At 41.3% G+C, this 13,295-nt stretch overlaps 1 protein-coding gene across 2 annotated transcripts in view; it reads right to left on the bottom strand.

Moving 5' to 3' along the window:
* Positions 1 to 12,989, bottom strand: part of usp6nl (USP6 N-terminal like) — a 307,312-nt gene extending 294,323 nt beyond the window's left edge. Inside the window, exons 1-2 of one of the 2 annotated variants that reach the window (XM_068059486.1) lie at positions 12,746 to 12,989; positions 9,392 to 9,472 (exon numbers count right to left, since the gene is read on the bottom strand). In XM_068059486.1, coding sequence (XP_067915587.1) covers positions 9,392 to 9,395 — 4 coding nt within the window. In that variant the 5' untranslated portion in view covers positions 9,396 to 9,472; positions 12,746 to 12,989. Of the gene's footprint in view, positions 1 to 9,391; positions 9,473 to 12,378; positions 12,446 to 12,745 lie in introns of those variants that run through there. The other variant, XM_068059488.1, reaches the window with a different exon arrangement.
* Between the last annotated feature and the right edge of the window lie 306 nt (positions 12,990 to 13,295).

Below are 13,295 nucleotides of genomic sequence, written 5' to 3'. Positions count from 1 at the left end.
AGGGGGTTCCCACAAAAGCTGGCTAGCCACCTGTTATTTTCTTCCGACAAGGGCTTGAGTCAGCACGCATGGACGGTTTAGTGAGAAATCAAAATGGCAAGGCATGGCTGGTGCTGGAGGGACTAGAGAGAGGCAAGAGGCCTCGAGCAAGGAACACAAAGTCACAGTGCCATCTAATACACAGACTAAAGCTGGAAGCACTCAAAAGTATAGACGAACATAGTCAAGGCAGATGTTACAAGCAGCTCGACAGAAAATGAACATTGAAAACAGGTATGTTCTGAATGCATCATCTATACAGGAAACATACACAAAACTGCACGTAAAAATCTTACATCTGCGCTTTCTTCCCATTAACATTTTTCATCAGAAATTTGATCAATTTACAATGTAAACTGCTCATGTGGGTTAGTTAGGCTGTAAATATACCCTCCCTTCAATGGAGGTGATACAGTACTACTGCTGGTGGGCAGAGTACAATTACTATTTGACAAGACTACATAGACAATTTCCATTAAAAATGTGGACATAGGAATTTAGAATGGAAATATAAAAATAAGGACAGGACGTATGACTTGAAAATGGAGACTGGATTATGTCTGCAGGCCTTGGTCAACTACTTCTTGCCCTCGAACCCTGCTTCACCTAAAGACTGTATTTGGTCTGGATTCTCCGTGTACAGGGGAGGTGGTGGCGAAATGGTATTGTCACTGGATTAGTAACCCAGAGACCCAGAGTATTGCTCTGGGGACATGGGCTCGAATCCCACTATGGCAGAAGGCAGAATTTGAATTTAATTAATAAAAAATCTGGAATTTAAAAAAGCTAGTCCAATGACGACCAAGAACCCATTGCTGATTATTGTAACACATCTGAAACACTAATGCCATTTAGGAAGGAAATCTGCTGCTCTTAACTGGTCTTGCCGACATGTGACTCCAGACCCACAGCGATGTGGCTGACTCTTAAATGGCTGAGCAAGCCACTCAGGTTGTATCTAACCGCTACAAAGTCAATAAGGAATAAAACCGAACGGACCACCCGGTATCGAACTAGGCACCTGAAACAACTACGGCAGTCCTACCACATACAGTCGTGAATGGTGGTGGACAATTAAACAACGAACAGGAGGAGGCAGCTCCACAGATAGCCCCATCCTCAATGATGATGCCCAGCACATCAATGCAAAAAATAAGGCTGAAGCATTTGCAATAATCTTCAGCCAGAAGTGCCGAGTGGATGATCCATCTTGGCCTCCTCCTGAAGTCCCCAGCATCACAGATACCAGTCTTCAGCCAATTCAGTTCACTCCGCGTGATATCAAGAAACGACTGAAGGCACCGGATACTGCAAAGGCTATGGGCCCTGACAACATTCCAGCAATAGTACTGAAGACCTGTGCTCCAGAACTTGCCACGCCCCTAGCCAAGCTGTTCCAGTACAGCTACAGCACTAGCATCTACCCTACAATGTGGAAAAATTGCCCAGGTATGTCCTGTACACAAAAAGCAGGATAAGTCCAACCCGGCCAATTACCGCCCCATCAGTCTTCTCTCAATCATCAGTAAAGTGATAGAAGGTGTCGTCAACAGTACTATCAAGCGATACTTGCATAGCAATAACCTGCTCAGTTTGGGTTCCATCAGGGCCACTCAGCCCCTAACCTCATTACAGCCTTGGTTCAAACATTGACAGAAGAGCTGAAGTCAAGAGGTGAGGGAAGACTGACTGCCCTTGACAGCAAGGCAACATTTGACCAAGTATGGCATCAAGGAGCCCGAGCAAAACTGGAGTCAATGGGAATTGGGGGAAAAACATTCTGCTGGTTGGAGTTGTACCTAGGACAAAGGAAGATGGTTGTAGCTATTAGAGGTCAATCTTCTCAGCTCCAGGACATCACTGCACGAGTTCCTCAGGGTAGCGTCTTAGGCCCAACCATCTTCAGCTGCTTCATCAATGACCTTCCTTCAATCATTAGGTCAGAAATGGGGACATTTGCTGATGACAGCACCATTCGTGACTCCTCAGATACTGAAGCAGTCCGTGTAGAAATGCAGCAAGACCTGGACAATATCCAGGCTTGGGCTGATAACTAGCAAGTAACATTCGTGCCACCCAAGTGGCAGGCAATGACCATCTCCAACAAGAGAGAATCTAACCATCTCCCCTTGACATTCAATGGCATGATGATCACTGAATCCCCCACTATCAACATCCTATGGCTTACCATTGACCAGAAACTGAACTGGAGTCGCCATAAAAATAACCGTGGCTACAAGAACAGGTCAGAGGCTAGGAATCCTGTGGCAAGTTACTCACCTCCTGACTCCCCATTGCCTGTCCACCATCTACAAGGCACAAGTCAGGAGTACTTGCCACTTGCCTGGATGGGTGCAGCTCCAACAACACTCAAGATGTTCAACACCATCCAGGACAAAGCAGCCCGCTTGATCAGCACCCCATTCACAAACATTCACTCCCTCCACCACCGACGCACAGTGGTAGCAGGGTGTACCATGAAGATGCAATTCAGCAACACACCAAGGCTCCTTAGACAGCACCTTCCAAATCCGCAACTTCTACCACCTAGAAGGACGAGGGTAGCAGATGCAAGGGAACACCACCACCTGCAGGTTCCCCTCCAAGCCACGCACCATCCTGACTTGGAACTATATTGCCATTCCTTCACTGTCACTGGGCCTGGAACTCCTTTCCTAACAGCACTGTGGGTGTACCTACCCCATGTGGACTGCAGCAGTTCAAGAAGGCAGCTCACCACCACCTTCTCAAAGGCATTTAGGGATGGACAATAAATGCTGGCCTAGCCAGCAATGCCCACATTCCATGCATAAATAAAAAAAAAAGGTCAACTAACTATTTCCAATATTTTCTGTTCTTTTCCAGCATTTGCAGTTTTTCTTCTCATTTCTACTGCAAACTACTTGATGGCTTTGTAGTGCATGCAGGTCTCTGAACAGGACCTGGTCCGCTGCAGAAAACTATCCCCACGATGAATTTGAAGCAAGCAGTACTTAAATTCTATATACATATTAGAGAGGTCTTCTGTAAATTGTACAGTGCGTGAAGTTTAGATATCCAAATTTTTTGCTTTGAGCCTTGTGACTGAAACTTTTTCAAGAACCAACTTCTTTGAGCTTCTTTTTCAATCGCAGCAGAAATTTGGAACCAATTTTCACGTTGTACATTTATTTGAAGAAACATTCATAATACCTCAAATTGTTTTGGCTTGTGTCTCGAACAATAAATATTTTGAATTTCCACAACTATTTCATTCATCACAGCGCTTCCTAAAACCTAAATGATTTACTTAATACTTTTGTCAATTTAACAAAACTTGTCTGAATTGAAATTTATGTCTTAACATTGAGAAATACTGTGCAATTTGCTCTGTGATGGGATGGCATCATACACGAGTTTCCATTACATTAAGTCACACATCCAGGATGCCAGATAATATTTACCTACTCCCTCCCTAGTCATGTGATACTTCAGAGAACTGCAGCAATTTCTTTGCTGCCCTGACTCAAACAAGTAAACTTAGGACAGACCACAGACTTAGAGTTATACTCGAAATCTCCCTCGTCTATATGGTTCAATACCATGACATCAAGTGCACATTTACATACTAAGCCATAGGGAAGCCCTGCCCTGTTTTGCCACCCCACCACTTGATTTCTCCCAGCTCCACCAGTAAAACTTAACTTCTAGGTTAAGAAAATCAATTTGAATAATTTAATTAATTTAGAGATACAGCACTGAAACAGGTCCTTCGACCGACGGAGTCTGTGCCGACCAACAACCACCCATTTATACTAACCCTACAGTAATCCCATATTCCCTACCACCTACCTACACTACTGGCAATTTACAATGGCCAATTTACCTATCACCTGCAAGTCTTTGGCTGTGGGAGGAAACCAGAGCACCCGGCGAAAACCCACGCGGTCACAGGGAGAACTTGCAAACTCCGCACAGGTAGTACCCAGAATCGAACCCGGGTCCCTGGAGCTGTGAGGCTGCGGTGCTAACCACTGCGCCGCCCTTGTAGTGAGTAGTGATACGACTAATTAGAAAATAGATGTGGGAAGAAAATTTTTCACAAAAGTATATTTTGCACAAATTCTAGATCCAAGTCAAATATGCTCAAGAATCTTCAAGATTTGTTAAGACCAGGTATAATGAATGGAGAAAAGTGTGCTAAATGTCTAAAAGGGCACATGGTCCATAATTTAAATATACTTCCTTTCCCCACTGTGGAAGCATCAAGTGCTGACTGAAGTTAAAGTAGAGTTTCTGAGCAGTCGGCAGCCTTTCTGCAACTCAATCAGGTGATTATTCGTATGAACCCGAATGGGAAGTACCATTATTCAACATGGACAAAATTTCAGCCAACCCAAATACCAAGGCATCCAAATATACACATTTCCAGCAGGGGTCACTGGGCAACAATCAGGCACAGGAAAATTGGCTGAATTCTGTGATACTAATCCAGAGGTGCTGCAGCTAACTACAGAAAAGTTGGGACCTTTTTTGTTCTATGGCTGTTTCCTTTCAGACTGCATCTTTATTAAGATATAACACATCAGTTGTTGTATTTAAATTACAGCACAGCCACAAGAGACACCCTATTCCCTCAGGCAATAGGATGACAAACTTCCAATGTCCCAAAGGCAAATGTAAATAGGCACCTCTGGCACAACAAGCTGCTGGCCAAGTATTGGCTGCAAGCAGGCTTAGCTTTAAGCTCAATATTGGTTTTTTCCCCCTATTTTTCTCCTCTATAGGAGGATCTCCTTCTGACAATGAGAAAGTCTGTGGCCAAAATGTTACAGCTCTGGTTCTGAACAGCTGCAGACATACAATCTTGTATTGACTCCGGGGTACCACTGGTCGTCTTACTTTATAAATGGGGTGATTTCCTGAAAACCAGAAGACTCACCACATAACTAAAATACCAGAAGCAGAATCGTTGAGAAAAAAAAAACAAGAGCAGCTTTGAGTTTTGCTTTGAAGAGTTCCACAAATACAAGATATATGCAATATTCAAGAAAATAAAATACAAATAAGGAAATAATATTCCACTTAGTCTACCAATAATGCCCTTCTCCAGCTGCTCATTCAGGCCAACACCAATTGTACATACAAACCTTGGTGTCATTAACCCAACGCTCAGCTTCAAGCCTCACACCTTAAGCACTTTATTTCTTCTCAGCATGCCATAACACAGGCAAAGCAAAATAATTTTGCCCATCGAGAACAGCAGAGATGGTAAAATAAAAGCAAAATACTGCAGATGCTGGAAATCTGAAATAAAAGCAAAAAATGCTGGGCCTTCTCTTTGAATTGCTGCAGTCCCTGCAATGATAATGCTCCTAAAATGACCTTATGGTCTTAAGTAGGAAATTCCTGGATTCTGGTTCAGTGTTAATGTAAAAATTACAATATCTGTTCAAGTAAGGGTGATCTGTCACTTGGAAGGGAAGTGATGGGTGTTCCCAAAACCTTGCCGCTTTTTCCTTACTGGTCGCGTTTGTGGAGTGAATGGTTCTTTCAAAGCAAGTGTGGTGAGTTGCTGCAATGAATCTTGGAGATAGTACATTCTGCATAATAGGGCATCGATGGTGGAGAAATGGACCAGATAGTCTGCTCTTTTCCTGGATGGTGCTGAGTTTCTTCAGTGCTGTTGCAACAATTATCACATTCCTGACCAGCCTTGTAGACAATGAAGGCATTAAGGGATCAAGAGGTAAGGCACTTGTCACAAAGTAGCCAGTCTCTGCCCTACTCTCATAGTCCCAGTGTGGATATGGCTGCTCCAGGTCAGCTTCTGGTCAATGGTGAACCCGAAGGTGTGGACGGTGGTAGCAATCAATGTCAGTGGGAGGAGGCTGGGCTTTCTATTGTTTGAAAATGGTCACTGCCCCGCACATACATGGCACAAATGTTACTGACTGCTTGCCAGTCAAGCTTAGATATTTCCAGGCCCAGATGTATAGTGTTAGCCATAGGTCAATGGCAGCTCTCGCACCCGAGTCAGAAGGTTCATTTCCCATAAAAACACACTTTACACCAAAAACATACTTAAGCACCAAATCTAAAAAATGTCTTAATACACATTACCATTTTCTCCATCACATATCAATAATGAACTTGCCTTCAACCTTCTCTTACAAACCAATGAACAGTGCTGCAATCCACCAAGTTTCGCAGACTCCAGCTGAAATGTTTTTTGCCCAAGGAAATGGCAATAGAACACAAATACCCAAAGAGGAGCAATCTGCTCCTTACAAAACTATTTCAAATTTGATTCACAGGAAAACAGGGAAGGAAAAAAAAAGGACTGGAGTTCCAATTCAAGTTACACAATTAAATTACTATCTTTTTAATATCCACATTTTGCTTTTACTCAAGTTTCATCTCTACAATATTCCCAATTTTTAACCGAGAGTTCTGGATTAAATTTTCTTCTCTACTTGCTTTCAAGTGAATGTTTACAACAAAACAATTAACCATTGTAATTGCAAACTCATATGGTGGTATCAAAAACATCACAACTCGTAAACAAGAGATGTGATTAAACACTTTTAATTACTCCAGTAGTTTTTCAATGTTATTTTTCTTTCACTAAATCCAAACTAAAACTGAAGCTATAAAGTTAACATTTGACATTTACTGATTGGAGATTACAGAGTCTCGATCTATGTTTTAAGGTTCACGAAAGATAACATGACAAAACTACATAAAGTATTAAGCGCTGCAGGTTCCTAAACTCTGAAAGCTAAACAGCCACTGAGTGTTTCTATCAAGATGAAACATTATTGCTGAACTCATAGATCATACTCTATTTGCCTACAATCAGTGACTACACTGCAGAATTATATCCTTAGCTGTGAAGTGCTTTGGGCATGCTGAGATTGTGAAAGACTCTAGATAGCAAGTTAATTCCTCCTCTTCAAATTCACCTCACCTGGTACATTTTCAAGTGCACCAAAATAACACTGTGACCAGTTTATTTAACTTCTTCTGTTTTAAGGTTAAAATCAACTCAATTTGATGAGTTTTAACAGCCAGGGTAATCATAATGCCAACAGTCCTGCCATAACTGTCTTGCGACAGTGTACAATTAATCAAAAATCACCAAATTAGTTTTTTTATATGCACAAAAATCTTCCTCTGCTGTTTTAATTGATGAATTCAAACAACTGTATACTTTCAATTCTTTAAAGCAAAAAAAAAGACTTTGAACGAACAGGAGTAGACTAGTTGTGACGTCTGTAAGTTTAGGGGCGGCACAGTGGCGCAGTGGTTAGCACCGCAGCCTCACAGCTCCAGCGACCCGGGTTCGATTCTGGGTACTGCCTGTGTGGAGTTTGCAAGTTCTCCCTGTGACCGCGTGGGTTTTCGCCAGATGCTCCGGTTTCCTCCCACAGCCAAAGACTTGCAGGTTGATAGGTAAATTGGCCATTATAAATTGCCCCGAGTATAGGTAGGTGGTAGGGGAATACAGGGACAGGTGAGGATGTGGTAGGAATATGGAATTAGTGTAGGATTAGTAAAAATGGGTGGTTGATGGTCGGCACAGACTCGATGGGCCGAAGGGCCTGTTTCAGTGCTGTATCTCTAAATAAATAAAGTCACAGCCAAACACAAACATGAGTATGTCTTTGATATTTGCTAAACAAGATACAACACATAACTGGAGTTCACATAGCACACAAGTAGGTTCTTTGTTGATCGTCCTCTACAAGAAGCTTGCCTATTGGCCAACTAGAGTGAAAACAATTTGGAGGTGGGGGGGGGGCGGGGGGCAGTCTGCCATATATTTGTCCAAACGGTCAGTGAAACAATAATGTAAGTAGGTTGGCAACCAGAACAGTGAGAAGGTTCAACAGGCAAACGTTAGATACATTACATATCTTAAAAAAAGACAAACTATTCATTGAGTACAGTAATAAATGTCATCCTTGGGATACAGAGTCCATAACATCTTCACTAATTTCAGTGCAACAACTTACATTTATATAGAACCTTTAACATACTAAAACTTACAAGGCATTTCACAGAAGTGATTATTATACAAATATTTGACACCAAGCCACATAAGAGGGTGTTAGGACAGATAATTAAAAGCTTGGACAAAGAAGTAACTTTAAAAGGAGGATCTTAAAGGAAGAGATAGGAGAGGCAGAGAAGTCTAGGGAGGGAATTCCAGAGCTGAGGGCCTAGGCAGCTGAAAGCACTGTTTGCCAATGGTGAAGCCATTAAAATCAGGATGCACAAGGTGCCAGAATTGGAATAGCACCTAGATCTTGAAGACACACAGGGCTTGAAGAGATTAGAGAGATAGGAGTGGCTTGAAAACAAGCACTAGAATTTTAAAATTAAAGTGTTTCCAGACCAGGACCCAATGTAGGTCAACGAGCACAGGATGACGGGTGAAATGGTCTTGTTGCATATGGGGATATGGGCAGCAGAGTTTTGGATGAGGTCAAGTTTACATGGGGTGGAAGATGGCAGACCAGCCAGGAAAGCACTGGAATAATCAAGTCTAGAGGTAACAAAAGACACAGATGAGGACTTCAGGAGGAAGTGAGCTGATTTAGGGTGGAGTCAAACAATGTTACGGAGGTGGAAGTAGTCAGTTTTGGTGATGGAGCAGATATATGTTTGGAAGCTCATCGCAGGGTCAAATACAACATGCAGACTGTGAATGATCTGATTCAGCCTCACAGAGCTGCTAGAGAGGAATGGAGTTGGTAGCTAGGGAATGGACAAAATTCCCAAATATCACAATTTAAACAGAGACAGAACAAAAAATGACTGCTGAAAATAAGCTCCTTTAATCATATTTAATTTAAAAGGCAACTTTGTCACGTCCTTGGAATGAGCCATGTGTCAAGTTGAAACTCGTATCTTGGAGGTGATCCTGCAGAAATATTTGCACTGCCCTCATTTGATATTATGCCACTACAAATATTAATGTACAATGAGATCACAAATAAATTATACTTAAATCTGTTTCATTTCTTTTTCAATCATCTATTGGTCTGTTCCAGATTAACACATTCAATATCAACCACAGGTCTCAAAAATAATTGACCTTTTCAGATGTAAAATAATCTATTTCCTGGCATTATAGTCCAACATAAACTAAACCACAAACTAAAAGGAAAGACAAAGCGCTTTAATTCGTCACTGATATTTTAATTTTAAACAGTCATTGCTTTTATATGATAACATTTTATTTTGGTAATTCAAGCTAAATTTGCTGTTTCCAGACTCGACAGGTTATGTGATTCAGATTTCTTAAATGACCAGCCTTACATACAGCAATATCAACTCACTTTCAAGCATAAAAACATTTACTCACTCATAATGGTGTGTTCCTCTGCATGTGATAGAGATATGGTCCTGACCTGCAATTATTTATCCTGAGAGTGGAGCTCATGCCCTATATTAAAAAAAAGTTTATACAGATGACTGTATTCCAGCAAATATATGTCTTTAATTCAATATGTACTTGTAGAAATATGTTTTGCAGGACAAGAGCAGGAGTCCCATGACTGGTCTTAGGGCTCAGGATATAGAGGGGGAGGGGGGAGCAAAATCAGCCAGTACGACCCTAGTTGCTAGTCAGTTCCCTTACTGGAACATTGTCAAACCCAAACCTGTTCTCACCCTGTCAAATCACCCACATTTAAATAGCTTTTGACCATTTGTTAGTTTGGCTCACACGTTTAGAATGGATGAGCTATCGGAGAGCCACCATTGTCCATCAAACCAGAATAGTTGTTGATAACCATCTTACCAATTCCTCCATTCAAGTGCTTATATCTTTGCCAATACTGCCACAAGGTCACAAGCCATCTCATTACTGGAGAGCAATCTATGTCAAACATTTGCTGCAATTTAGAAACTCAGGAAATTTCCTAACATTATCAATTTTTGTCTTACATTTAACACTGCACAATTTACTTACCTTCATTTGTATCTCTAAATCCACCTCCCCAACTATTCATCTATGCTGTAATCTCAGGTCTGATCCGAAGATTGTCTTGTTTAAATTTGAACATTTCATTCAGTTTTTGTCATATTGGTCTACCTAATTTCAGCCCCTTAAATTGTTCCTTCATCCACAGGAATTGGAAGATAGAACATTAAAGATACTGAAACTTATTTTAAATTTAACTTCATGTTATTTCCTTGGCCCAAGTGCTGCATGCCCTGACCCCAGTGCAAGGACAACAGCATTTACAACACTATGGCCAAAATTAGTGCATCTGCCTCTTTATCACACACTGACAGAAAGCCTCTACAATCAAGCAATATTTGAGCAGTTCAAACTGCAACTTTTAATATTTTTTCTCCACATTTTACTTCAAAGTTGTGTGAGAATTAGTGGTCATGCTTATCACAGATGGAACCAATCACAGATGTGAGACAGTCAGAAGCAACTTTGTTAATTCAATAATGACCCATGTTAAATGTTAGAAGCCATGCTCCTACTCCTAACCACCCATAGTCAACACCTGTGGAAAGAGATAATTTTTTTAATTGAAAACTTTAGCTTACAATAACAAGGAATGCACTTCAATACAATTTTAAAAACAAGTAAATTTTTGACAACAGACTTGTAAAAGAGTTTCAGAACAAACTGGTGATATCAAAAAAGTAATCGGTTTTAAAAATGCAATCTTAATTTGAATTCGTGAGCCAGACTGTGTGCATCCTTGGCATCCTATTTCACCACGCTGAGCTTCTGACCCCATATTCTCCCCATCACCAAGGCCACCTACTTCGACCTCCATTTTATCATCTGTCTCCATCCCCGCCTCAGCTCATCTGCTGCTGAAATATTCATCCATGCCTTTGTTACCTCGAGACTCGACTATACCAATGCTGCCGTATCCAGCCTCCCACCACACACCAATCCAAAACTCTGCTGCCAATCTCCTAATTCACACTAAGTTCCAATTACCCATCACCATTTATTTTTTAATTCTCATCTTTGTCTACATATCCCTCCATGGCCTTGCCCCTCCCCATCATTGTAACCTTCTTCAGCCCTAAAACCCTCCAAGATCTCAGCACTCCTTTAATGCTGGCCTCTTGCACATCCCCTGTTTCATAATTTCACCACTGGCGGCCACACCTTCAGCTGCCTTGGCCCTGAGAATTCTCTCCAGTTCTATACCTCTCTCTTCTCCATTGACATGCTCCAGAAAACGCACCTCGCATCTATCGTGGTATCTCCTTCTGCGGCTCGGTATCAAATTTTGTTTGCTAATGCTCCTGTGAAGCACTCTGGGACATTTTACTACATTAAAGACACTATATAAATACAATTGTTTTTTTATAAACAAACGCATTCACAAACAATTGATTTCTTACAGAAATTCAATAACTTTACTTCAAAAGATTGTTAACTTAAGCAAAGAACAATGTTAAGGATAGTTTTGTTTTTAATAACGACTCCAGGCAATGCATATTCACTATAAAAATATTTTTGTTAGTGCTTTGGATTGAATGTCTTAGGTTGTATACTAAAGCTTGCAAACGCTTAAATTCTGATTTTGCAAAACAAAAATGTCAGAAAAATTCGCTCTAAGAGTTCATAAATATAATTTTCTTGGTTTTGTAGGTGCTTAAAGTTTACCAAATTTGCCCAAAAGATTTCACATCTATTCAAAAAATGTGGACACAAGTTTATCACTAAATATGGGAGGTAAGCATCTTTCTATTTAATGTCAAAACAACCCTCAGTTTTATACTTATATATCTTCTGATGACAAATATTGGTGCTTGTTAATTCAAATGTCGATGAAGCTATTAAAATTCTTTGGTCCCATGTTAAGTTAGCAATTTGCGCAAAGGTTTGCGACCATTTTTCATTCGTTTAAAGGGTCATGTTTTGTTTCTTCCGGCTTTCTGGAGAAGTCTCACGAAGCAGGTTCCTCCTAGCAGGAGTGGCAAGAATTAATAGCTCAACCTCAGGTTCTCTTTTGAGCAACTGCAGTGCGAGAAATGGAAAACTCCCAACGAAAACAGCTCAACTTTCAGGGAACTTACGAAAAAAAAAGGTTTCATCGTGGGACCAGTGAAGCAGAAACTGGAACCTGTGGTTTTAAATCTCACTTCTACATTTCTATAAGTTTACATGGTTTTACGAACCTAAATGTCGGCACTCGCCTGAATTAATCGGGGAAAAAGGAAAACAAATAAAACATAAACCATCGATTGCAAAATACCATCTTTAAAACACGCGAAACTGTTGACCAAAAGTGAAAGAAAGTCATATTGTCAATTAAAATCCTTGCAACACAATCAATAAATAAATCAGACACAACGCTCACTAACCAATTGTTTCCCCCTCATTGGGATTAATGATGCCGACCAACCAAGCTTTGCTACAAAGGGAGCGGAAACGGCAGCTTGATTGACGTGAGCTGGCAACCCCTTGGAAGAGCGCCCCGACTCTCAGCCAATCGCGGAGAGGGGAGGCGGGGCAGTGAAAGCAGCAAGGTAGGTTGCGGCGTCCACTTCGCCTGTCCTGACTGACGCTCCGCTAGGCCGCGATAGTGAGGAGCCCCGTACCGATATAAACACGGCTCCTTTTTTTAAAAAAAAAAGAAAATTCCCTTTTTAAAACAAATTTTTAATATTTTGATTAAATTGTTTCCTCCTCCCAACGACCGGAAAGAAAACAAAACTTTTTTTAAATTACCTTAATTTTCTCCACAATAAAGGGAGATTTCGACGCTACATTGTTTTAAATATCAACTCTCCTGTTTTTCTCTCTCTCTCTCTCTCTCCGTGTTATCGGTTTAAATTCCCGGTCCCGGCCCGCACTCGCGGTTAGTGGGATGCTTTTCAAACGGGAGAAACTATGGAAACGGCGCCTACTCGCGCCGCGCCTGCCAATTGCCGGCGGTTCCCACTACGGCCCGGGAATTACTTCCGGGACACTGGGCAGCGCCACCGATCCACCTAGGACATTGACACATGATCACCTAGGTTGTGTTCTGCAGCACCACAAACAGGCTATTGGCACCAACTGCTCCTTATCTCTCCCTCCCCTCCTCATGCACTTACAAGAAAAAAACTGGGATGCGGAATGAGCACCTTCCCCATTCCAATTTTACATACAAGCTTTGAAGCAACTTATTGGGAAGGTGGAAAGTTACTATAGGCAGGATGAAACAGTGTGGATGGGATCTGCCTTGTTTATTGCACTGATTTGTTGTTTTTCATTCCTTCGACACATTGCATTTACA

Source organism: Heterodontus francisci, chromosome 27 (assembly GCF_036365525.1).
Source record: "Heterodontus francisci isolate sHetFra1 chromosome 27, sHetFra1.hap1, whole genome shotgun sequence".
Classification (NCBI taxonomy): Eukaryota; Metazoa; Chordata; class Chondrichthyes; order Heterodontiformes; family Heterodontidae; genus Heterodontus; species Heterodontus francisci.
This window is presented reverse-complemented; position numbering and strand designations above follow the sequence as displayed.